Below are 26,015 nucleotides of genomic sequence, written 5' to 3' on the forward strand. Positions count from 1 at the left end.
GGGCCACTGCCCTTGTGTCAATAGTAAACTTCAAAATTATAATGAATGTGCAAATGACTCATGGCCCCTGCCTTTCCCAATCTGTGCAATCTTCTCCCATGCAGTCTATGATTTGCTCACATGCTAACATTGAAAACTGAATTGTAGGTTGTGGGGCAGTGTGTTATTAGGTCCTTTTGTTGTAAGAGATAATTGATGAGGATCAGACTAGTTCTGTGTGTTATGTTTGGCATTGTATGATCAATCCAGCATTCTTGCTTGTTGTGAAAGCCAATTGTTGGGGATTCATTACACCATTCATATGAGGAAGTGAATCATTGTTAATTAGCATCAGATAGGTTTAGTGTGTTACTATGTGATTGTCTCTGTACTCCATGCTTGTGTTGCGAGACAGTTGATGAGGATCACATGATTTTAGTTTCTTACCAAGCTAATGATTCAGTATCCCATCCTCATTATGAGAGATAGTTGATGAGGGCAAGATAGGTTGATTGTGTGATTGTCTCTGTACTCCATGCTTGTGTTGCGAGACAGTTGATGAGGATCACATGATTTTAGTTTCTTACCAAGCTAATGATTCAGTATCCCATCCTCATTATGAGAGATAGTTGATGAGGGCAAGATAGGTTGATTGTGTGATTGTCTCTGTACTCCATGCTTGTGTTGCAAGACAGTTGATGAGGATCACATGATTTTAGTTTCCTACCAAGCTAATGATTCAGTATCCCATCCTCATTATGAGAGATAGTTGATGATTGCAAGATAGGTTGATTGTGTGATTGTCTTTACTCTGCTTTTCCTCCATGCCATTTAAATGTCACATGGGTTAGCTTTAAGGATAATTTGTTGGCTCATCATGCCAAAGACCTGTGTTTGATTCCCCACATGGACACAATATTTGAAGACTACTTCTGGTGTACCCTGTGATGATATTGCTGCAGTATTGCTAGAAATGACTTGAAACTAAACTCAATCAGTGCCAGTTAAAGGTCACATGCAACCACAAAATCAAACATAATTAGAACACAGTTATCACTTATTCATGATATATAAAATGCATTGGTGATTGTGAAAAAAACAAATAAACAAAATGAAAAGGGTATAATCGCAAATCAAAAGTGCAATATTTTGTACTTGGGTTTACCTCCCTCGAAACGAAGCAGCCACGATATCGAACCCAGTCATGACTGGTGGATGTCCACTCAAGTGTAATGACCCCTTGTTATTGGCCACTGGTTCATTTGCTGATACACTTAGCCGTCTCTTTGTTTATGGCTTATAAGCCCGATAGGTGATAATTTCAAATTGCAAATGGTCAGTAATTGAAGTTCTGCATTGCATACTGTCATTAGGAGACAGGCAGGCAGACATATGGGTGTCAATAAACCAGACATTGAGTTTCCTCTGTGACAGAGTTTGCTTTTCACAATCAACATGTTTTTATGTAACGAGTAGATTATTTACTTGTTTATGTACATTGCACAGCCAAGATTAGACCACTGCTCATAACCTCATACTCCATGCAGGCATACTGTTTCGACCTACTCACTACGTATGCATTATGAGCACAGCACAGCATAGCAATTGAAACCATTTTTCCTCCAACTCCGATTTTGCAGGCTTTTTTTCATAGCATTTTTTTTTCAACTTTTTAGGTTGAATTGTCATTTTTGATGATTTGTTTCGGTAAGTGCATACCAAAAGGTATCAGAATCTGCAAAGTTGTGTTTTATGTTGCATGTGGCCTTTAATGAGCATCAGATGATTTGTTACAGAGCTAATAAATCAGTATTCCATTCTTATATGAGCCAATTGATAAGGATGAGATTGCGTGATGTCCGATAGTTCCCAGTACCCAGTTCTTCTAGTAGGAGTCAATTGAGCATTAGATAGTTTCATGATGTAACCATGGTAATTATCCCTATATATCAATACTTGTAGGAGCTATTTAATGAAGGTCAGATGCTGTGACTTGTCTGATCATGAAGATTATCTGTTATCATACCTGTTTGACATAGATGGCTGTCAGTGCTATCAAGTAGTGTCTGCACTTCCTTCAGTTTACAGGCAGTGATCAGGATATGAATATTGCTTATTGTGGCTGTTAAATGTGAGATTGGTATTGAATCTTAATTGACTCATGTGATAAGAACTTTTGCTCAGTTGAAGTAATGTATCCTATAGTAACAATCCACTGTGATTTATGTGAAACTATGAGCAGAGTAGAGGAGGCTGTGTCATGACCTTAATGTTACACGGTGAAGTTTCAAGAGGTCGCCAGAATCAGATACATATTTTAGAATTGCATGGACCTCATTAATTGCCCTCAATTTATATCACTCTCTTGGTTTCATGAAACTTTTGCTCTTACAACATCAGGCCATAACATTTGTATTTCTTGTTTCACGGATGTTTGTGTTAAGAAAACCTAAAGGCAGGAGTGAAAAAAAAATAATTAGTAAAATCACCCATCAAAGTAAAAAACCCCAAAAGTTTCCATCTTAACTACTCTGGTTTGTTTATTTCAACTAACTATAGGTTGAGGGAGTTCAGGTTTCACACTGATTTCAAGAGTATTTCACTTATATCACATTAACATTAGGATTTTATTTTTTTGACGAGGCAAAATTCTTTTTTCATTTTGTTTTTCTTGAAAAAATATAATTGTTGGATCTGTAAAGCAAGAAATATTATTGGTCTGACCTTATTAACTAATTTGTAACACAAGTAAAGAAATATAGTCTAGATACTTAAATAGATACTTAGAATCTTGTTTTGTCTGTTTCAGTTCGATGCAGAGTTTCGGAGATTCTGTGTGAGTCGTGACCCAGTTAATGGATTTGATGAGTTTCAGTCCCAGGTGGAGAAACTCCATCAGTTGGAAGACATTCCATTTGTGATCAACTACACCGACCCCGTCCATGGAGACCTCCTCCCGATCAACAACGACATCAACTTCTCCAAGGCAGTCACGACAGCAAAGCCACTACTTCGACTTCTGCTGCAACGCAAAGGTAATCACATACATCCTTGATTGATTGGACAAATACACACAATCAGGGTTGATGCAAGAAGTAGAAAGTTTGGCCACAAGTACCTGAGACATGCAAGGGTTCTTTGATGAAGCAGGATGGATGGAACAACCTTTGCTTTGTGCACAACTGCCTCACCCTGTGATGTAGCTTTTTTGGCAACTTTTTTGTGCATATATGAGATGGCAGTACTTTTTATAGAAACGTGTGTTTTACCCGAAGTGTAAACCTTACTATATTTCACTTGTACTCAAGAGTCTGATGTTGCAGTTTCAGTCAGTTTTAGAATGATTGATTTCCCATTTTTCACAACATTGGACTATTGGGAATTTATTAATTATGTCCCCCATATGTTGCTTGTCAATGAAAACTGTTGTCACAGCACAGTTTGGTCTTAGGCTAACAGGTAATCAGACTGCAAATTTCCATGGCTTGGAATGCTGTCATTTTGATTAACAGCATGGTGCACATTATCTGGTGGTTTTGAAACTTTAGTAGGTAGGCAGTGTTGTTCCTATGATATAGTGAGTGAGTTTAGTTTTGTGCCACACTCAGCAATATTCCAGCTTTATGGCAGCGGTCTGTAAACAATCGAGTCTGGACCAGAAAATTCAGTGATCAACAGCATGAGCATCATTCTGTGCAATTGGGACCCGATGACGTGTGTCAACCAAGTCAGCAAGTCTGACCACACGATCCCATTAGTTGCCTCTAATGACAAGCATAGTCACGTTTCGTGGCAAGCATGGATCACTGAAGGCCTATTCTACCCCAGGACCTTCTCGGGTCTCCTATGATAGAGGGGCATTTAGGTAGCTTTGTGGTTAAACTGTTTTCTCGTCGCCCTGAAGACCCAGGTTTGATTCCCCACATGCCACATGGGTACAAGGTGTGAAGCCCATTTCTGGTGTCCCCTGCCATGATATTGCTGGGATATTGCTAAAAAGCTTGAAATCAAACTCACAAACTCCTACGACATCTCAACAACAAAGTTCTGCACAGATTTTGTGCTTCTAGGACAAACAGGTCCCACAGATAGTCAGATCCTAATCCTGGTGGAAATCCAGCATCCTGGTAACTGGCGATCTTTGTCAGCTGAAACTGGTGGATTATGCTTTCACTTGCTCCTTGCTTTGTCAGTATCTGTCAACACATCCAAATTGACAAGCTCTGCTTTGATAAAAAGACTGGGTATAAATTAACAAGCACCCATTCTAAAGAAACTGGCAACTTTATTGTCAGTGGTGTATTTTGCTGAAGCTTCAAATTGTGATGCATTTTGACAGCAATACGGAGGGTGTAGTATAGAAGTATATACAGAGACTATATATAGAGGATTTCTTACATGATACCTGGAAGTTGGCCAGAAACATCAGAGCTGAACAAGTTGCATGTGTTCAGATAATTGTGCTTTTCAGTTTTTCATGATGTTCATGTAGATCCTGTACAATGAAACACAGTGTGCTTGATGTGATAATTTAGCCTGAACTTATTTCCTACCTGTTCCTGAACTTGTATTTATTGATGTATTGTACTCTTTAACATGGACATTACTTGTTAACTAATGTAGCGAGTTGTCAGTTGATTGCAGTTACAAGTAGACTTGCACAAGTTTCTAAGATATTAATTAATAGTTAAAGGGACAATTTCTACAAAATAAAAAATACAGACTTCATCTTTACATGTGCTGTCCACCTAACTTTAAAGGGTACAATTGATCTACGTGGTAAAAGTGTTGGGTCATATAGCAAATGTTGACACTTGTCATGTGCATTCAATTTTCTGGTAGTTCATTCTTCTAGACATGTGTTTTTGGGTAAAAGTGGAGGAAAATTCATGCATGTCTGGTTTTCTTTATATTTGTTCTGTGATAGTTCATGTCAGCATTTATGTTTTCCTTATTGCTGTGATGTTATTTTATTGAAATATAAGCTTAAATTCATAAACATGGTTGGCTTTCTTTATAATTTTTATTGTTTTTCATACATTTTACAGTCTTTTCAGAAAAATAGATAACAATTTGACATCCACGTTAACAGACTATAGACAAAAGGAAATATTGGCAGGGACAATAAATGACATGAATATCCAAAGTCATAAAAAGAAGTTGTGCACATCAAATAAACAGTCTGTGACATGACAACCAAAACTTATAAAAGGTGTTGATATTACACTCCATTAGGGAAGAACATTTAGTTATCATACAGTAGTGCCTTAGTTCATTCTGGAAAACTTGAAAATGTGGCGCTTTCATTTGATATCTGCTTCCAAAGATGATGTTTTTGAAGATAATGATTATAATGCTTAGAGGATCGTTATTTTTGTCAGGAAAACCAAGAAGTGCATGTCTTTTTGGTATTTTAATATTGTTATAAAAATGAAAAAAAATACCATCCCCTGAATAGTCTACCTTGCTATGAGGTTCCTACAGAGCTGTCAGAGTTAAATTGTACTCATAGGTACACAGGACTTATTGGTAAATGAAACATGGCCATCATTGAAACTGTTAAAAAGTTCATGGATAGCTGTTTTTGAAGCACATTTTTTATGACATATCACATTTGGCTTTCAAATTGTTAAAATTCCTAATATTTTGTTGGGTGTTGAGTTTTATCCTGAATTACAACATTTGCTTAAAACATTTTTGTCAGTGAGAGAGATTTCTTATGTGTTAGTTCATCGTCATTGGAATGTGACTTGACCTAGTTACAGCCTGAATAGTCAACTGACCTTATTTACTGTGGAAATACATTGTTTATTAGATCAGTAAGGGAGGTAATCACATCACGATGTAAAACAGGAAATGAAATGAAACAATATTGTTCATATTGTTTTAAACATGCCTGTGTTGATTGAATATTTTCACGATAATATTTTATTGTAAACACAGTCTGAAGAGCAAATAGTTTGTCAATGTGTTGATGCATCACATACAGAGTTTAGTTGTATGTTTTTATTAACAATATAACATCATAAGCACATTTTATTGTTTGTAATTGAACAAGAAGGGTGTTTGTATTTTAAGCTCTCATGAAGTATGTCAGATGTATTTTGCCAAAACTTTCCTAAAAATGTTCAACATTGGTCTCATAAGCATATGATATTTATTTTAGCAGTAGTGAATATCAATTGAATATTCTCCTCATGTCATATGTATCTGTTTGGTACCCTGGTGGTTAAAGCATTCACTTGTCATCCCAAACACCTTGATGTGTTCCTTAAGATGTGTGATGCCGATTTCAGGAACATTTCTACAAGCGGTATAAAACACTAACTACTCACTTACCCATATAACCTACAGTTATGACTGTGTGAAGTCATGTAAGTACTATATATGAAGCCCATTTCTCGAAAATTGTTGGAAGTGATGTAAAACCCTATTGACACGCTCACCCATATAGTCTACAGTGTTGACTATGGGAAGTAAGTTGCACACAGTTGCCCATTTATTTCATAATAGTTGTTATTCCTGTCATTCATTTAGAATCCCAATCTGTCCTACATCATGTCAAGCATATCTATTTTCAATTTAGCAAATCAGTTGACATTAATCACAGTTTTCGATTGGGCCATGTTCTGGGACATTGTAATTCAGAATATCATAAAAATGTTTCTGAGTGTTGGTCCACTTTGCTAACGTGAAGAAAATCTCCTAATGCTATTTTTGTCCAGCCACCAAAACTGGCAAGAAAGGAAGGTAGAAGAGAAAAGATTCATTTCATTGACTAATGTGTGTCCTGAAGCTGTGTGAAAATATGTTACCAAAATATTGTGAAATCAGTTCAGTGGTCATGACATATGAGGATGTAATTTGGGCAGTCGTTGTGAGATATGCGTGAAATATTTGTGTGCTGAACATATAGGTTCTGCTTGAGTGATTACAAGTTTGAAATACCACAGTGCTTGTCACAATGGCACAACACTGGTTTATTATGAGTCAGAAGGCTTAACTGTTACAGAATTTGATTGGGACTCAAATTGGTTTTCACATGGATGATAGACAAATGGATAGGTAGGTTAATTCACATCCCTGTATGTTGTGTTGACGGGAAGCAGGAAATTTCAACAATTGTTATATATGGGCATTATGTGCTGTAGTGTCATGTTTATCTACATCCTTAACACTCGTTGTCATGCCAACATTTTCAGCTAATGTAGATGTTCACTTTTGTACAGTGCCAGGTTTGGACAATGCTGAATATGCCTCCAGTGTTAGGAATATAAATGCATCCTTTACATTCTTGTCATGCCAGTACTTTTAGCTGATGCCCAACTGGATATTTACTAGCCACGGTCTAGCAGGCCGGTGGTTATTTTGCACATTGATTCTGTAACCCGCCCACCCGCCCAATTACCCACACATCCACCCACCCACACCCATGTATTCTGTCGCCTACTCACTCTGTTAACTGGCAGAGTTGTCATGGATTAGATCACTATCATTGACTTACAAGCATTAGTGAATGTCAATGTTCTGACCACTATCACAACCACCTGTTATTGACACAGATTGTAGTTGGAAACATTTTCTGTCGTTGAAGAAGTTCAGCTGTTCTGAATGAATTCCAGTGCGTTTGGACATCAGATTTGTTTATATAAGTCATATTGGTCCGTTCAGTCTGTTACTCAGGCCATGTAATAACATCAGTATTGCTGAGAGACGGTAACACCTCAGTGTGTAGGTAGAAATCATTACAGCATGACTAATAGTGACGGGTTGCATAATTTTTGTTTTGTTGTGTAGAGTGTTTAACATGCCAGGTGATAAAGAGCCAGTTCTACAGTTGAAGTGGTAACGGCACTAGTAACAGCAGTTTTTTGTGACAGAATGAGTTTAATGCTTTGTGTCTGAAAATGTAAATATGGATCGAAAAAACATCAAGTTTTTAATGACGAGGGGTTCGACTTACATGTGATTTTCAGACTCATGGAAAATCTGGTTTTACTTCTGTTAAAGGCCAGAGCGTTATAGTGAGGACAGGATGGAACAGAAGCAATGATGCATTTTGGACTGTAGGTCCAAGGATGGTCTTTATATACATTGAGTCTTTGGGAACAAATATCAATATTGAGTTACAAGTACAATAATAACTCATCAGTTGATACTTTTTTCAGTATATTGATTGAAAGGAAAACAAAAACAAACTGTTTTACCTGTAATGTTTTACTTGACAATACTGATTTTTCTCAACATTCACTGCCTGGCTAGGATGTATTCCATCATATGTCTCTTGCTTTTATACATAACACCAAAAAAAAGGAATTACATTCATGGTTATTGTATTCTAGTGATCACAAATAAGATATTGAATTCATGTTGGGTTAATGGTACACTCACTGAATGTACGAGGGATTTGTAACAGCCCTAAAAATAGTCTGTGACAGTGCTCCCAATAGGACAGACGTGATTATGTTCTTTGACGCAGGTAAGCTGGACAAACACACTGGACATGAATGTAGGGATCGAATTGGCATTACACTTTCTTTAATACTTATCTCTTTTCTCTGAATACTTGTGGGCGTTGTAAACAGTTACCAATAGATTTGGTCCAAGTCATGAATCTTTTCCTTTATTATATTTATCATATTGTGAGTTCATTGTTTTTGATGCAGAGTTATAATTGAGAATAACTCATGGATTGTTTTGATTAATGACTGTAAAGGGAATAATATGGTCGATATTGTCAAGTATACGAAATAACAGTATATTTTCCCTGTGGTTCTATGTTTAAGATGTCATATTTGCATGCTCAGAAATGTTTTAACTGCTACACCAACAGAATGGACAATCTGTAAACCTTACTTCAAACATATCATATGTCTTTGATGTAAATATATTTTATTCAACAAATCAGATTCAGGTTACAATCAGTGTAGTCCGTAATAATCAGTGTACTGGATCAGCCCCAAACTGAAAACACAATAGGACACTGTGGGCTCATATTTTATAGGGTGGTGTCCACGTTGCCAGGGGATCTCCCTGTCCTGCTGGCAAATCTTCCTTAGGATCTGTATAAGCAAACATGGCCGGCAAGAGTCATTCTACTCTGTCCACTTTGATGTTATTACTGACCCGTGTCTCCAGGTCATATTCAACAAGCCAACCTACCTGGCTGTTTGTGGAGAAGATCTGGTCCAAGGGGTCATCTCAAAACCTTTGTTGCTATTTGTTCACTCTGTGTCTTCCATCTCCTCAGATGGAGGATTGTGTTGTCTGTGCAGCTGCTTCGTGTCTTGCTAGGCTTTGTCTTTTCATTTCTGTTTTGCCAAGATGCTTGCTACTTCACAGTAAAAATAGGAGTTTGAGACAGGTCATGGTGTCAGTGATCAGTATTGACTGACAATTTTCTCTGGTGCTGATGGGTTCATTGTTGGTAGCTGTGTACCCCAGGTATTTTTCTGTATACAGAAATGAAACAAGCCAAAATCAGGATACAGAATCGTAAAGGATGAGTCCATTCTGTATTGTGATTTTTATATATAGCTGGAATATTACTGAGTGCAACGTAAAACTAAACTCACTCACTCACTCACTCCACATCAAGCCCTCCCCATAATTTCAACAGTGAGATGCTTTTGAAGCTTCAGTGTTCACTGGTAACAGTGTCAGTGTATGGTATCTGACATACTGCTTTCCTGACAACACCTTCCCAACACCCTACCTTTCGTATACCACATGATCAGTGACAGACTGAGAGAGACACTGAAGAGAAACTGTATTTTTAGGTGGACAGTCACAGGTTTACTGTTTACCTGCTGATGTGGATAAGAATGTCAACTCAGGTTGTCGCATTCCCCGACACTTTACAAACAAAGACAAGCTGTGCAAGTCAGTTTACCTAGCTCTAGTACATGGATAGTCCCAAAAACCTACGGTCAATATTTGGTCTTTTCAATTGGGGAAAACTCATCATAAGATTCTTTGTTTACCCAGTATGAACTAACTTAAATATAAAATTAGCTCGGAACACTTTTGTTTCATTTTTGTTTTGAGACAGTGTTAAATATATTTGATAGGAAGGATTTGCTGACATTTCAGCCCACTCAACCTCTGCTTATGTGATTACAGAATGTATGCTTTTAATCTTATGGAGAATGCCGCACAGTTGGCCATGTGTTACTGCAGTTACGCTATTGTCTGCTGTTAAATTACATGAAAGCCTGGCCACTTACTGGAATGTTTTTAAATACAGTCTTTTGAGGATGTATTTGAATGACGTGTTTGAAGGTGTGCATTTCAGAGGCATGTTGAGAGTATTTTCGTTTCTCAAAGCCTGTCAAGTTAGTGACAAATTACTCAAGGTAATCAATATCTAAGTCAAGGTCGTCAAAGTTGTCACAGTCTTTTTACTGATCTCTACCCAGCTGTCCAGGGTTGTACACATTCAAGCGTGACCCACACAATGACTGATGTGGCATCGGGATGAAGGGAGTCATTCAACTGATGAAGGGAGTCTGTTCAGGCATAACTTTGGTCCTGTGTTATGTACATTTAAAATGAATGGTTTCATATCCAGTTCAAGTCATGAGTGGTCTGTGGTCTATATAGAAGGTCTGGGCTTAGATTTTTAGAGCTCTCTTATAGCTAAGATAGTCGTATGTTGATGTTAATGTATGGCACTTACAACTATCTTAGGGCTAAGAGAGCCTGGAAAATCCAGGCCCTGTTTAGGTGTGAATATTTTGAAGGTTTTGAAAATTATGAACAGTACTTTAGTATGTTGTTTTGTAGTGGTGTATTTGTTTTGTTGTTTATCGTTGCTCTCATCAGTATTCCTATGGCTTGACAGCAGTTTGTAAATAATTGACTTTACAAACCAGTGATTAACATCATGAGCATCTATCTGTGATGTTAGGATACAATGAAATGATTGTGTCGACCAAGTTCGCTAGCTTGAAGCCATGATCCTGTTAGTTGCTTCTTATAACCAGCATTCCAACCTGGATCTTCTTGAATCCATTCAGATATAAGATTACTGTAGTAAGAAAAATGAATTCCCCAATAAGGAGAATCATTGATCAGGATCAGACATCTCCTTTCTGATGTAGTTAGTATTTCGTATTATACCTATTATATACCTATATATTATAGTATACTTATTAATCAGACTGGTGTAATTAACTGGCGTAGAAGCCTCAGTGAAATTGCTTGTGTTTTTCTATGAACTTTCATTCTTCTGTCGGGGGTACATTTGACATGTTCCCCTGAGTTCTGTGTGTAACATAATGTCAGTGAGCATGGTGAGTGATGCATACAGTACTGCCAGAAATGGAACACAAGGACTTGTCCCAAGCTGTGATGGCCGCACTGGGCCACTATGATCATAAAACAGCAGGCATGCTGCCTAAACTACAACATATCACAACTATGGTCAAACAGGATTGAATGGCTAATAGCCCCAAAATGTAATCTGAAGCAAGAAAGAAATATATGGACTGTGTTTATTCAGGTCCATCAGTAGTAGAGTATACTACCCTGTAACTGGAAACTATGTGTAACCTGATTCTGTTGTCCTGTTATTGTTGATATTTGAAACATTGTGACCTTTGCATTGTAAAGAAGTTGAACCATAAAGCATATTTAGTTTGAATGCAGGGTTTTTTAATATTTACTTCCTCAGGTTTCTGTGTCTTTGGGTGACACAAGAAAACCAAGGTGTCAGATTGTAGTCTCTGTAGTTGCTAGGATACTGTCATCATAGTTTTTTTGCTTGGGACTTATTTTCACGCTTTTAGCACAAAAACATTGTGTGCCAATAATCATACCAAGCAAAATATTTATGGTGAAGTCAAGACAAATACAGTCTTTCCATAAATTTTCTGTCGTTTTACCTCACACGATACATCCACTGAATCCCATAATATATGAGTAGGTGGTGTTTTGTTGCGCTAAACTTTTCCGTGATTGGTTGTTGTGATATTGCTGGAATATTGCTAAAAGCAGTGTAGTACACAACTCACCCACTCACTGCACACTTGACAAATGCTTAGTCTCAGAATTTATATAATTAATTTTGATATTGATAGGAACAAATAAACCCATGTAAATTGAAAGGAGCCCCATGGAGACCTGAGATTCTCAACCTGGGAAAAATCAAGACTTGCTTAATTTAGTACTTTATCATTGCAGGTAGGGCTAGGCTTCAGGAAAATAACATGGTTAATGACTGAGAAACATACTATCTGTACACTGACAAACTGTTTTAGATGCATTTTAGAAGTTGCTGAGCTAAAGGTGAAGGAACAAGTTTTATGGATGATCAACATTTTTATTTAAAAATAAAAGATGTTGATCATCCATAAAACTTGTTCCTTCACCTGTACACTGACACCATGGAATAATGTTGACCACTAGTTTGTAAATTATGGATTGATTATTGCAAAATAATGGCTTAAGTGTTGAGTCATTAGGCTGGATCTTTTCTTGATCCATTCACATGAAGATGTGGTTGAGACCCTGAAAAAGCCAAGGAGAAACCTGAGAGAACAGGATGCCTCAGTCTAGTTGCGTTTCCATCTGCATACTGGCAGTGTACATAGCCGTAGCTGTGAGTATACCAGACTGACTTTATCAGTCTGCCATATGGGACACAGGTTATCCTCATTACAAAGCACTTTGTTGTTTACTGACTTCTCAAGTATCAAGACACTCTCCAGCCAAACAAACATGAGTCTGCCCATAATGTAACTGCCTCACTGTCTGTTATTAGTGTGATATTACAATCAACTAAGATTAAAGAAGGCGGTACCGCTTGTGTGTTTATGAATCTGTGTCCCAGTTGTGTAGCACTATTGTGCCATGACGCTGGTGTTTTAAAAATCGGATCTAAATGAACATGTTTCTTGTTGCCTCGACATTTGATTATTTTAATTTTTTTATCTTGATTTTGATTCTAGGTGCACCTTCTGGTAACTGAAATAATGATAAAAATTCTGCGCACAAAGCATTCTGAGCTGATTGACAATCAGACCCAGAAAATAATGAAATGGAAAATATTAATGGTATATTTATCTACAAAACAAATCCAATCGAAATCCAGAACAATACTAAGTTTATGGCCTGGTACTGAGACTATCTAGACTTCAGTACAACTGATATTTAAGTTATTTGTAAGGGTCTGAGGGACAGACAAGGCAGCATAGTCTGTTAAATGGTCTGGTTTTGCTGCTAGTGTCCAGTATTGCCTGGTTCTAACTGGTGACACTGACATTGTCAGTAATTGGCTGACAGCTAGTTTTGTTTTATTTTTATGTGACATGACACATTAACTCAGTCTGCAAACCCTCCCCGTTTGTGGGCGTTATGGAATGTGGAATGTATTGATCATTACAACCGTTATTACAACTTGCTCACAACATCCGTTATTACAATGTGACATATGTTTCTTTTCTCCCCAGGCGCATAATCGTTGGAAAGTGTGTACAGGCATAATGTAGTGTATTCATCAACACACGCTTCGGGGTGGAAAGCTTTGTCCATGGTTGATTGAAATCTGATTACAGAATAGTAAATAGTGGGGTATTTTCCAGTTGTTTGAATACAACAAAGGTGGTAGGAAAATGTTTTCAAAACACATTTCATGTTAGGTTAATAATGCAATTAAGTGCAGCGGCCTTATGTTTGAGCAAATGTTGATCTATTCTACTCAAGTAAATATGTTTGATTATGTTGATACACGCTGACATTGTTCAGGTCTGGTCTGAATGGTTTGATTTTTATCATCAACCAGGGTTTTTTTTTAACATTTTGATTAATAATTCATCATGACCCAATATCCTTGCTGGGCTGTGTTTTTTAAAAAATGGATTCCTTTTTACTTGAAATTTATGGAATCCTATGAAAGAGGTAATTAATGTTTATTCATGATACTTACCGGATGGTGGGGTAGCCTAAAGTTAAAGTATTAAAGTATTCACTTAGTCACACTAAGGACAGCTGAATATTCCTGGAATATTGCTGGTGGCAGGCTCATTCACTCTCTCTCTTACAATGTAGATGGTGTGTGTTAGTTCTGTTGAAAATCACTGAAAGTTTCTTTTCTGAATGCGTAAGTTCAATTACCCACATGGGTACAATTTGTAAAGCCGATTTCTGGTGTCCCTCACTCTGATATTGCTGGAATATTGCTGAAAGCACATAAAACCAAACACACTCATATTTACTGATGAAGGTAATGAGGACTGCACATAGACGGATGAGAATATGAAGTGGTACAGGCAACCCAATCAATCATGATCAGTCAATGAGACATAATTAAAATAACATGAAATGATATCCTATGACCCAAACAAATGGAATGTCTTGACATGTTCCAGTACTGTATTATTCAGTACCTTAGGGTGAATGACATGATGGCCATTTTCTTTCCTTCTAGGGAATACGTACAAATAAATTGTGAAAATTAATTTTTTATTATGCCCCATTGGAAGAGGGTTTAGCTAATGGGCTAGACTGTGTAAATTTGTGCTTATCAGAGCTGTGAGCATTTGGGTGTAAGTTGAAAGTAAAATTAGTATTTATTCATTCATTCATTCATTCATCCACTTTCTCTTATGTCAGTAGGAGAAAAGGAGGATTTATTGGTTGCCTGTGAAGGAAAACTATTCTTGTTATTTTTCAATGCATGGTCAATACAGATCTGATCTGACTCCACTGAAGCTGAATGCTGTTTCTTCTCATATTTCATCCTCCTTCAAACTCTGACCTGAGTGCCTCAATTATTAAGGAAGCCAAATAAACATCATAAACAAAAGAGACAGCTGAAACAATTTGCAAGTTAAGTGGCACATGGGAAAACATGAGAAAAACTCCACTTAGTCTTCCAGCAAGGTATCCCCAAGATGTCAGCTGTTTGTTTAAAGAGTGGTGTTAAGGAAGGGAAGGGGAGGCGGGATATCTATTGTTCCCTCCATGAGAGGAGGCAGACAGACAGAGAGATGGGGTCAGACACAAGAGGATGAGATAAGAGCCCCACCTTGATCTGTCCTAGGGGCAGCTCCAGATAACCTGGTGTGGCTGGTACAGCTTCACAATCATGTCATTAATTAACCACATACTTAACGGATTAATCAGTGGATCATGTGAATGCTTTGTTGATCAGCTTGGTGCTTTGGTGAATCCATTGTGGGATATGTGCAAACACTTTTCAGTGATTGTGGTAGACTAACAACTAGTCTCCAAAATGAACATATTTTACAGATAAAATGTAATGAAAAGGAGCCCTGGGACTTTCTTTGGTTTATGCTGTGAAAACTGAGTTGCCACATTTTCTAGACTTGCATGGTCTTCTTGGATATTACTTCAGGGTCTGTATGACAGACTGTGATTGTGTGTCAGGTAGACTTGCGCAGAGTTTCTGAATAAACATATTTTTCATAGAAAGATATTATTAATTTTGAATTGGAAAGGAACCACAGTGAGATGGGAGATTCAGAACCCGGGGAAATATATTCTTGCTTCACATAGGGCTTCAGCATTGCAGAAAGGGCTGGTCAGAACTGAAAGTATTGAGGTTCAGGGACCATGAGACAGACATAATTTGGGTATTCAGCGGAACCAGTTCAGACTTGTGAAGTTTTAATGATGTGGTAATGAGAGATAAACAAAAGAACAGGTTATTTCTAGCCCTTGGTTAAATATGAACTACAGTTGTTGAACCTGGCCAGAAAATGTCTTTACAAGGTGTTTAATTTGTGCTGATTTGTCTTCTTGGTTTCTGTTGATTTGAAATGTGTTGATTAGGCTAAATATATTTGATGATTAGCTCAGTAATTCTGGAGCTCTTTGTGTGAATGTTAAGGAATTCATGAGTCCTTTCAGTTTTGTGGTTATCAGAGGGTCCTGTAAGTCATTGCACTAAGGCCACATTTACATGTTCACCATATTTTTCAAAATCTCTGTTTTCTTTGATTGTATATTTGTACTGAAATCATTGAAGGTATTTGTATTAATTAAATGCGGACATCCACACAAATGACATCAGTAGGATAGGCCCATGTGTATGGTGTGCTTTTACTAGTGACAGAAGAGAACACATCTGTTGAAATAAAGTTAGTGAATTAGCCAGGTGTTTGGTGATTAAGTTAGCATGTTTGAAAACATAATTCTGTATTTGTTGAGCAACGTGGTCCAACAACCGAATGATCCATCAATTCTATGCTTAGTCTTTCATAGATTCACCTCCTACTTTGTTTACCTAACAGTCCATATGATCTTGTGTTTTTAAGCAAAGATGTTTAGGCAAAGAACGGTAGTAGAGAAGAGATATGTATTTGCCAAGGGTCTGTTATTTAAATAACTTTTTTTTTAGTTTCATTGCCATTTTTTGCTTTTGAGCTCTTAAGTGTGTTGGGCTAGCTTGGAGGGTACAAGACATTCTCCTACTCACATTATTGAAGTAAGTGAATGGCGTGGCTCTGAGCGGGCTATCTTGTAATGATCACCTTTCTCATTTCTGTGACTCATTAGTAGAGCACTGGTAGCCCCTTCGAAATTTACACTCTATATCCTTTGCCTGTTGCATGAAAGAATAAAGTTGTATTGTGGAGGACATTCCACCAGGTGACGCATGCAGTATAATGAGGTATGGAATGGGGAACAATACATCTGAACACTACAAACAAGTCTCTAATACTTTGGAAAATATGGGGTCTGTCATCTCCTTTCTGTTATGTTGAAAAGTCAGTGAGAATAAATATAGAATATTTTTAGTTTTTTTACCTCAACATGGGATCCAGGCAACCCCTAACTTTTAGTTTTAAGGGTCCTTGCAGGTGAGAGCCATGGTTTAGAGAACTTGAATTATTAATCGTGTGGACTGATGAGCGAAATGATGCAAGCAACTGCTCTGAAAGAAACAACCAATCAATTAATGTTTATTGTGCACCTATTCTCTGCATTTGTCTGTACTGGACACATATTTTATGCATTGCATAAACCCTAATTTTAGATACCACATTTTAGTTTGACATTCAAGAGGAATTCAGTCTTTTTAGATGTCATGATTTGGTAGAAAATCTTGACCAATGACGTTGAAAATGTGGGATGATGTTTAGCAAACCATGATGCTAACAGTGTTGTCCTGTATTTCCAGGTGAGAGTTATGGTGAAGCGAATGGCTATGGAACCCTCCCAGTGAAGAGGAGGAATCCTATCTCAAAGTTAATAAAAGAGGAGGCACAGCCCAAACCTAGGATTCATATTGGCATGCCCGAGGACTTCCGGAGAGTGTCTGCCATAATTGATGTGGATATTGTACCTGAAACACTTCGTAGGGTAAAACTGATGAAAAACGGTTCTGATAAACCTCTTGGTTTCTACATTCGTGATGGTACAACTGTGCGGGTTACATCACATGGACTAGAAAAGGTGCCAGGAATATTTATATCGAGGCTGGTTCCTGGCGGACTCGCAGAGAGCACCGGACTACTGGCAGTTAATGACGAAGTTCTAGAAGTGAACGGAATTGAAGTTTCAGGGAAAACTCTTGACCAGGTGACAGACATGATGGTGGCAAATAGTGCAAATTTGATAATTACTGTGAAACCTGTTAATCAGAGAATGACATTAGGGAACCAGCGTGGGGCGCCAGGAAGACATTCCCAGATGTCTTCGACATCACAGCACTCGTATCGCTCCTCCAAATCATTTGACAGTGACACAGTTATTGAACACGATGAAGAAGATGAAGTTCATGATCATCTTAGTAAACCAGAAAAAGAAAAATCGGACAAAGACAGTGCTGTTGTGACATTGTAACAAATGTATTGCATTGGGTGGAGTTTTTTTTTAATGCAACCAGGTTGTGCTTGTACAGTCAAGACACTGTTCCACAAAACAGTCTCAGCACAAAGATGATGCTAGCTTAACTCTTATTGCTAAGATTGGTTTGTGGATTAGGGCCCAGGGCCCCGCTCCTGAAAGCAATCATAGCGCTCAGATGATCATAATTCCCATACGTTAACATAGACTTAAGACTGTCATAGCTCTACGATCAGTTTGTGAAAAGAGGAACAGGGCCCCAATTTCTTCAAGCGGTCATAGCACTACGATTGTCGTAAGTCTATGCTAAAGTACAGGAGATATGATTGTCATAGCGCTAAATTTGCTTTGTGAAACATGTCCTAGGGTGTGCTACAAAGTGATCTTGCATCTAAGGTGATTGTAAGCACCTTACTGTAACATAGGGTAGCCATCATTGTGGCGTTTAGGTTGTATTTTGGAAGGGTGCCTGAATGGAATCTTCATGCTGCAATTATCCAGTTGTGAAATTACTCCAGCTAAATTACATCTATAAAACTATTGCATGGCATATCCACACAGCTACACAATGACATTTTGCGCTCTAAGCAGAAAATTCCAGCAGCTTTCATTCATCACAAGAAGAGAATATGATTATGCTATTGATGTGAAAGCATCAGGAAGTCTTTTGATTCATGTATTTACCTATTGTGGTAAGGCACAGTATCTGCCCGATGTTCCCGGTTGTAATTGGTCTGGTATATTGCAGCATAAAACTATATTCACTTCCTTGCTTCTGTGGAATATTTGTGCATTAAGGTGGATACCATTTTTAACCATCACAAAAAATGTGTGAAAGCCCTAATGAGACACAATTTGCTTAGTCAGCAAATTTCTTAGGGAAATGGGCCTGGTAAATTTTGACATTTGTATTGGAATGAAACTCCAGTTACTTTCGTCATAGTGGAGTGTCCCAGAAGTACTTTTAAGTTTATGGGTACATTTTATTTGTGCTTCCCACAGTTTCTGGTCACTTACTGGTGACATGTGAAGCATGTTTCAGAACAAAAGGCAATGTTCTTTTCTTCCATAAGCTGACACACAGGAGGTTACCTCTATATTTTTACATGTACCTGTCCATAGTAAGTCTGTTAATACAGTTATGAAGATGTTCAAAGTCAGCATAGGCAGTATGACAAACATTTGAGTATGCAAAACTGTCTTTAGTGCAAATATTTGATTTTACTTGGTTAGTTGATTTGTTGTTTAATCCTGCACTCAGCAATATTCCTTCTCATCTATATGGCAGAAGTCTGTAAATAATGGAGTCTGGACCAGACAATCCAGTGATTAACAGCAAGTACTTGAATCTGCTAACCTATCTTTTGCACAAATACTTTAGTATGCTGAACTGCCAGTGTCACAGACATTTGAGTATGCTCAACTGCTTCTGACATTTCGCATCCTTTCCAAACCTGTGGACTAATTTCAGCATTCATATTCAAAATGAACAAGAATTAGAGGCTCTGTTTTAGCTAAAATAGTCAGCATGTGATCAGTGTTAAAGTCATAATAGCTTTAACACAGATAATGTTACCTCACTGCCAGAGTCCACTAAGTCGTCTGATTGTAAAAACTAATATGTCTGTTGCACAGGTTGTGTTTAAGTGCAAAGTATTTTAAACAGTTTATATAAGATGTTATGACAGATTCCTATTTTCTCTAATTTGCACCTTGTTAATGCACCTGGGGACCTGCACGTTCACTCGTATACAACATTCAGTGTTGGTAGCACAGTGTCATTTCAGTGGTTGGTATAGAATACTTCCAGTTACATAAGAGTGTCAGTGTTGTGAACTCCCCCAAAATTTCAGCCAGACAGCTGGTCTGGTTACTCTCGACAGTTAACAGACCAATTGGAAAGTTGTCAGTCCAGAATTTTCTAGATAAAAGATGAGAAGAAGGTGGTAAATAAGAGAATGGAAACTGCTGATTGTTTTTAAATCTGTTTCAATCAAGGTTTCAGTCATCATACTCAAAGTCCGATTTGTCCAAGACCATCAGGCATGCATCTTTTTAAAACTGACCATCTGGTTGCATAAGTGACCGCCACAGACAGGAGGCAGGAGTTTGCAACTCTGAGTGTATGTAAAGGTTTAGGGCTGACCATCGATCTATAGATCCTAGAGAAATAACTTTGAGCAAATACAAGAAAGAAATGAATATATTCGACATCAGTGGTGAGTCTGACATGTTTATGGATAGCTGACACAACAGCTCCTGAACATAGTTTAGAAGAAGCCCTTAGTTGTAACTTAAAACCAAAATGCCATTACAGATGTTTGTGTGATATTGGCAGCACAATTTTTGTATCAGTAAATTTTAATATATCATTTATGCCAGCCCTACAAATGCTCCTCTGCCACATTTGATGAAGTGGGTGATGTTTCCTTTGCTCAAGGTAATTACATCCAGGATGGGATAGATTCACCTTCCTTTCCAGTCTTCAAAAATGTTGTGTGGAGTTATGTGAAGATGGCCAAAAATTGACTTTAGCATGTGAACAAATTTGCTCATCCTCTAGTTGGATACTGGCTAGAATACTGGGTAGAACACATTCTGCATCTATGAGAATTGACCAGTCTTGAATTCTAAACTGAAAGTCTCTGCAATAAGGGGATATGTGTTTGCCAACACTTGCCAGTTGATAAGGACAAGATATGGATTGCTCTGCAGTCACTTTGACCTGGCTGTTCGGTTGGTGGTTGAGTAGCTGAGTATGCCATGTAGCTAGATCACGAGTTTAAATGTCCTGGTAACTGATATATTTGTGCCATTTATGAATGAAACTTTTCACGATCCCTTCAGCCATGCTTGTGTGAAGTTTGTGCCATGAAATAGTAAAGAATTGGTTCATTTGAGCTTATTTTGTTTGCAAGATTTGGCATTTGTGGAGATCAACTAGAAAGTAATCCAAGATTTTATTGTCTTTTTTTGCAAAACATTGAAAATGTAACCTTTTGAAAGTCACTACAGACTACGAACATGAATCAAAATATGAATCAGTACAGAATGAATATGTGAATCTGTACCTTAGCCATCATACATTGACCTGTATTCTGTGCGAATTCTGAATGTAATTTGTGTATCATTGAATCCCCTTCTTATGAGAAATCATATAATGAATGCCCTTAGCTATGAACAACGACTGTTAGTCTGTTTGCTGGTTTCTTCATCAGTCATTTGAAGATATATTGCAATGGTACAGAGGTTCTGCCTATGGGTTTGACCCTGCAGCAAATATTATATTATTACATGCATGTTTTTGAATAACTGGATACTTTATGTATATAAACTTGAACAAGTAATTATGAACAATTGTGAACAATGTGGTGCTTTAGAATTAAAACACTTTTTGCCTTGATTGCTAGGAAAACTTGTTGAAATGGCAGAATCTATTTTTATCACTGAAGTCTTTAATTGTACAGATTCTTTCTATTTGAGCATGTTGAGCATTTTATGCATGGCTGTTTTGTTGATGTCTGGGATGTGTTAAGAGGTGTTATCAATCTCATGGTTTTGAATGTAAATATCTTGCAGTTGCCGCCATCTTCTGCCCTGGCAATGTCCAAGGGAGGTAACTTGGTGTTACTGGCTTATGTCCCTTGGACACAATGCCGTTCTTGTGCCTTTATCAAAAATAGGTATAGACAACTGAACTATTTTCTTAATGGTTTATATCAATGATTTGAGTGACATTGATTAAGTCAGATATGAAAGTGAAGACATGTAGGATAATCGTTCCTAGAAATCATCTTTTCACCATGGACTTGATCAAACAGGGCATTATAACCAGTGTGATTTTACTCTCTAAAAAATTCAGTTAGATGATTTACTAATTAATTGCTATCAGCAGAGATAGTTTTCAGCTAGTAATGTTCATAACGTATTATAATCCTTGAAAACTAGTACTGTTCATAACGTATTATAATGCAGCTGAAAGGAAAGTTTGTTTAATTGCTTGAGGTATATTATTGGTAAAGTCAGACTCTAAAAAATTCAGTTAGATGATTTACTAATTAATTGCTATCAGCAGAGATAGTTTTCAGCTAGTAATGTTCATAACGTATTATAATCCTTGAAAACTAGTAATGTTCATAACGTATTATAATGCAGCTGAAAGGAAAGACTGTTTAATTGCTTGAGGTATATTATTGCTAAAGTCAGACTGGCCATGCATTAATAACAGTATGTTATTCCTTGCTTATTTTCCACTCACTTCATTGGCTGATCTACCAACTCTGCTGTACGTCCCCACAATACTGCATGTCCCCACTATACAGCATGTCCCCACTACACTGCACTCGGGTTAGGTTAATAAGTCACTCTCACATTCCAGGTCTTTCACAAGCTTAAGACATCAAATGTCAGTTTTTATTTTGCTTGTTTGTGGTCATATCTTGCTCTAAGATATGATATTTTAACTTCATTCTAATCTTTGGAAACCTTTTTAATGTTTCTGTTAATGTGTTATAAGGAAAGTTTGGTCACTGACATTGGATTATGGCTTATCAGAGAACATTTTGTGTGCAACAACATTGAAAGTTTTGGTAATGAAACTGCATATTCACTATAACAATGTAATTGGTAGCAGGGCTATGAATTTTATTGTTGATAAAAGAGCACACACTGTCATTGAATAATGTTTCAGTTGAATGACATTTATGCAACAAGTAATCCTGCCTACATTAATCCTGTCCTGTACTCCAGTCTCAGAATGGTGTCTTTCATTGTGCTATGATATTCAGAGGGGTCCCTTTCATCAGCATGGTTGTGTTCTTTGAAGATCACCATTTTAGGAGTAGTGATACATTTCTTGTAAAAATCAGATCAATAGTTATGTTTGTGAATTAATTGTAAGTTTCCACCGTGTATGATCAGAAGAGAATAATTTCATATGGTTGTATATTTATATCACACTTGAGTTAAGGATGCTGGTTCTGATGGATAAGTGCTATATGATGATCACTGGCTTTGGCACACAATGCCTATTTTGCCAATGACATTGTATGGCAGTTGTGAGTTTACGTGTTGCAGCATGGCATTCAGAGATGGACAGGAGGACTTCCAGGCTGGGGAACTGTATCTTCATAGTGGAACTGTATTATGATACAATGTGATCACAGATCAGGTGCCATAAGGATGAATTTACATACTTGTTTTGTGTTCTGTCGAAGCCCAAGCTCATAGCTGAACACTTCTTGCAAGAATTGAATATTCAGCTATGGTGAATTGTAGGATGTGGGTTTCATATTGCACTATTCAGTTATCAGGTACCCATTATTTCTTCAAGGGACCATGAATTGGTTTTATTTTGTCTGTAGATAATTTAGTCTTCTAAGTCAGTTGGTGTCTTACGTTATTCTCTCAGTATCTTCATTTTGAAGGGTAAACGTTCATGTTTACTGGCCAATGATACTACACTGCCTCCACTTCTGTGGTGCTGTCGTGCGTCAGCTTATAATACCAGCAGGACAGGGTAATAATCAGTGGTTTATGATCTACTTTAAACCTCGGTAAGGGACCAAACTCATTATATTCTGGAATGAGCATGCAGATTGTGAAAATTCTCTCAATACTAACAAATGGCAGGCCCAAAGGATCTAAATTCTCAATGAGTGTTTATACGGGTTATTGCCAGATTGTTCAATTCTAACCAGCATGATCAATGTTGCCCTCTCCTGTTCTGTTTTGGGGCAAAAGGAATAGTTTGGTTTTGCTGAAACTATGGTAGAGTGGTCACTCTTATGTAGAAGATAAGTAGGTGTCAAATCGCTTGAGACAGGTTAACCATTGATGTTTTTATCTTTGCCTAATGATAAGAAGTTTTTGGGGCAAGAGCTGAGCAGTTTATTGGGTAGACTCATATGTTCACATTAACTCCAGTTGCTAACAGTGTTGATGCATGGGTTACAATGAGTGTCTGTTGACCATGACTCTTGTTTATTCAACTTTTACCATTATTGATGCAAGTTCAGTTTTGTATATATTTGTCAAATCAAAACCCACGTGAACATCGGGACAAGCGCTACAATATTTGCCATTCCTTGTTTTTTTTTATCTTCCTGCCTGCTGTATCTAATCTACAAGTGTAAATTTGCTATTCGAGAGCCAGCGACAACATCAACATTGCTGCCGTATCCTGTTTCTGCCCAGCTTGCAAGCAAAACAGCATCATCCATGCTTATTTTTCATTAATGCCATTTCTTTTTAAGAGTTTTTTCTTTATGAATTCAGCTAGTTTTCTGACTTTACTGTCTTCTGTTTTCTGTCTTACTGATTTAAGCTTGAATCAAAACATAAATTATCGTTATTGTATTTGAAGATGTTACTACTATAATCATATAATATTCAATTTATTGTCATATGATAACTGCATATATTCCCCTTCGTTAATTACAGCCAGCGTTTCACTCTATACATGTATCATTGAATGAGGACGTTGTGTAATTAGATATACTTGTCCTGTGCTCAGTTGAATTGAGCTCAAAGGTTGTGAACTATGTTTGTATATATGGTAACTTAAAAAGACAAGTACATTTTAGTCTGTTAACCCTTTTTTTAATTGTGATGGTTTGAAACCATTCTGCTTATTTTTAAGATGAAAAAAACCTGAATCGTTAATCATTCCATCTTTATTTCAGGTGACTTTTTGCATGTGTAATGTTTATATGCAGGGAGATTTTTTTATCCATATTTGTACATAGGATATTTACTACTTGAGCTACGGATAGCCTGTAAGTATGCAGAGTAGCTGTAGACACAACCTGACAACAATGAATAAAATAATAACTGATATAGTGGCTTGTGTTGTATTTTTGCCAGGAGGCCTTGTCTTCGTCTGTCATACAGACACTGAAGCAATATACCCAAGAAAGCCCACGCAGGTCTAGATTACCACAGCTTTGTCTTGGGGCTTCTTTTCATAATATTTCATTTTTTAACTATGAATCTTTTATTTTTAAAATATGTTCATTTCTGAGACTACTTGTTAAGTCTAACATTGTTTGTTGTTTGTCTAGAACGCTGCTATTTCCAGTGTTGGGACCCTGATGTCCCAGTGATCTAACTTTGTGATTCACCAAAGTTGCAAATAAATGCATTATCTTTGTTCCCACATCAAGTCAGCTGGTGGAGTAGCCAAGTGATAAAATCATTTTCTCATCATGCCAAAGACTCGGTTCGATTCCCCACAAGGGAACAATCTATGCAACCCATTTCCAGTTTCATTCCCCATTATATTGCTGGAATAATGTTTAACAAAATGTGAAACAGTACTCAATATCACTCACTCCAACATAAAGTAACAAGCTAGGATACCATGATATCTTTTAAGATCTCCATTCTGTTGTCCCTACCTCAACATTTCGGGAATTATGCAGGTTTCAACCCTAGCTTACTTAACTGCATGGTGGAGAAAGTAGTTGTGAACAGATCGCCTGCAACCAGTGCTGGTCCTTACCTCACGGACTGAATGTTCATATGTAGTGATTTGATTGACCTAGTGATGGACATTGCTCATGGTATCAATCACTGGATTGTATGGTCGACACCTAATGATTGATATACTTCTCAGCGAGACATTACGAAATATACCTTTCATCACTGAAAACAAGACTATGTTTGCAGAGCACAGGTGTTTAGGAAATCACATTGGTTAAAACTTTGTGTTGGGATCAATTGCTAGTGTATCATCCCTTGAGTCCTTGGGGGTAATGACCTCAGTCAGAACTGACACAGTAGACAAACGTCCTTTGGTGGTTTCATGGAACTAAAGTTGCTGTACTCAACCACAGGTATCTGACCAATCTATACAATGAAACAAGCATACATTTATACTGAAAGACGAAAGAAACGTGGCTTTTGAGCTAAACGGACTGTGATGTAAGGTGATAAGTGACTGCGAAATCCCCCCCAAAACAAGCATCGGCAGTATCACAATACTCACATATCGATTATGTTACTCCAAAGAGCTTTGACCGCCATATAGCTGGAATACTGACGAATGTGGCGTTAAACAACACCCAAACCAAGAGTTCTGAGAGGTTGATAAGTTTATTGAAGCGCCTGGCAAATCACTGCAATCGAGGGAGGCTCCGGTTAAATAGTCGATACGAGTACATCTTGTATGCTCTACTGCTTGACAAGTATTAGATGGGCCAGCGCAGTGGACGCGTTTGTGA

At 37.5% G+C, this 26,015-nt stretch overlaps 1 protein-coding gene across 1 annotated transcript in view; it reads left to right on the forward strand.

The window, feature by feature from the left end:
* Window positions 1-24,630, forward strand: part of LOC137257923 (partitioning defective 6 homolog beta-like) — a 28,910-nt gene extending 4,280 nt beyond the window's left edge. The window contains exons 2-3 of the mRNA XM_067795432.1: window positions 2,789-3,014; window positions 17,126-24,630. Of these exons, the coding sequence (XP_067651533.1) occupies window positions 2,789-3,014; window positions 17,126-17,790 (891 nt within the window). The 3' untranslated portion in view covers window positions 17,791-24,630. The remainder of the gene's footprint in view (window positions 1-2,788; window positions 3,015-17,125) is intronic.
* The last annotated feature ends 1,385 nt before the right edge of the window (window positions 24,631-26,015 follow it).

Source organism: Haliotis asinina, chromosome 12 (genome assembly GCF_037392515.1).
Source record: "Haliotis asinina isolate JCU_RB_2024 chromosome 12, JCU_Hal_asi_v2, whole genome shotgun sequence".
NCBI classification, from domain to species: Eukaryota; Metazoa; Mollusca; class Gastropoda; order Lepetellida; family Haliotidae; genus Haliotis; species Haliotis asinina.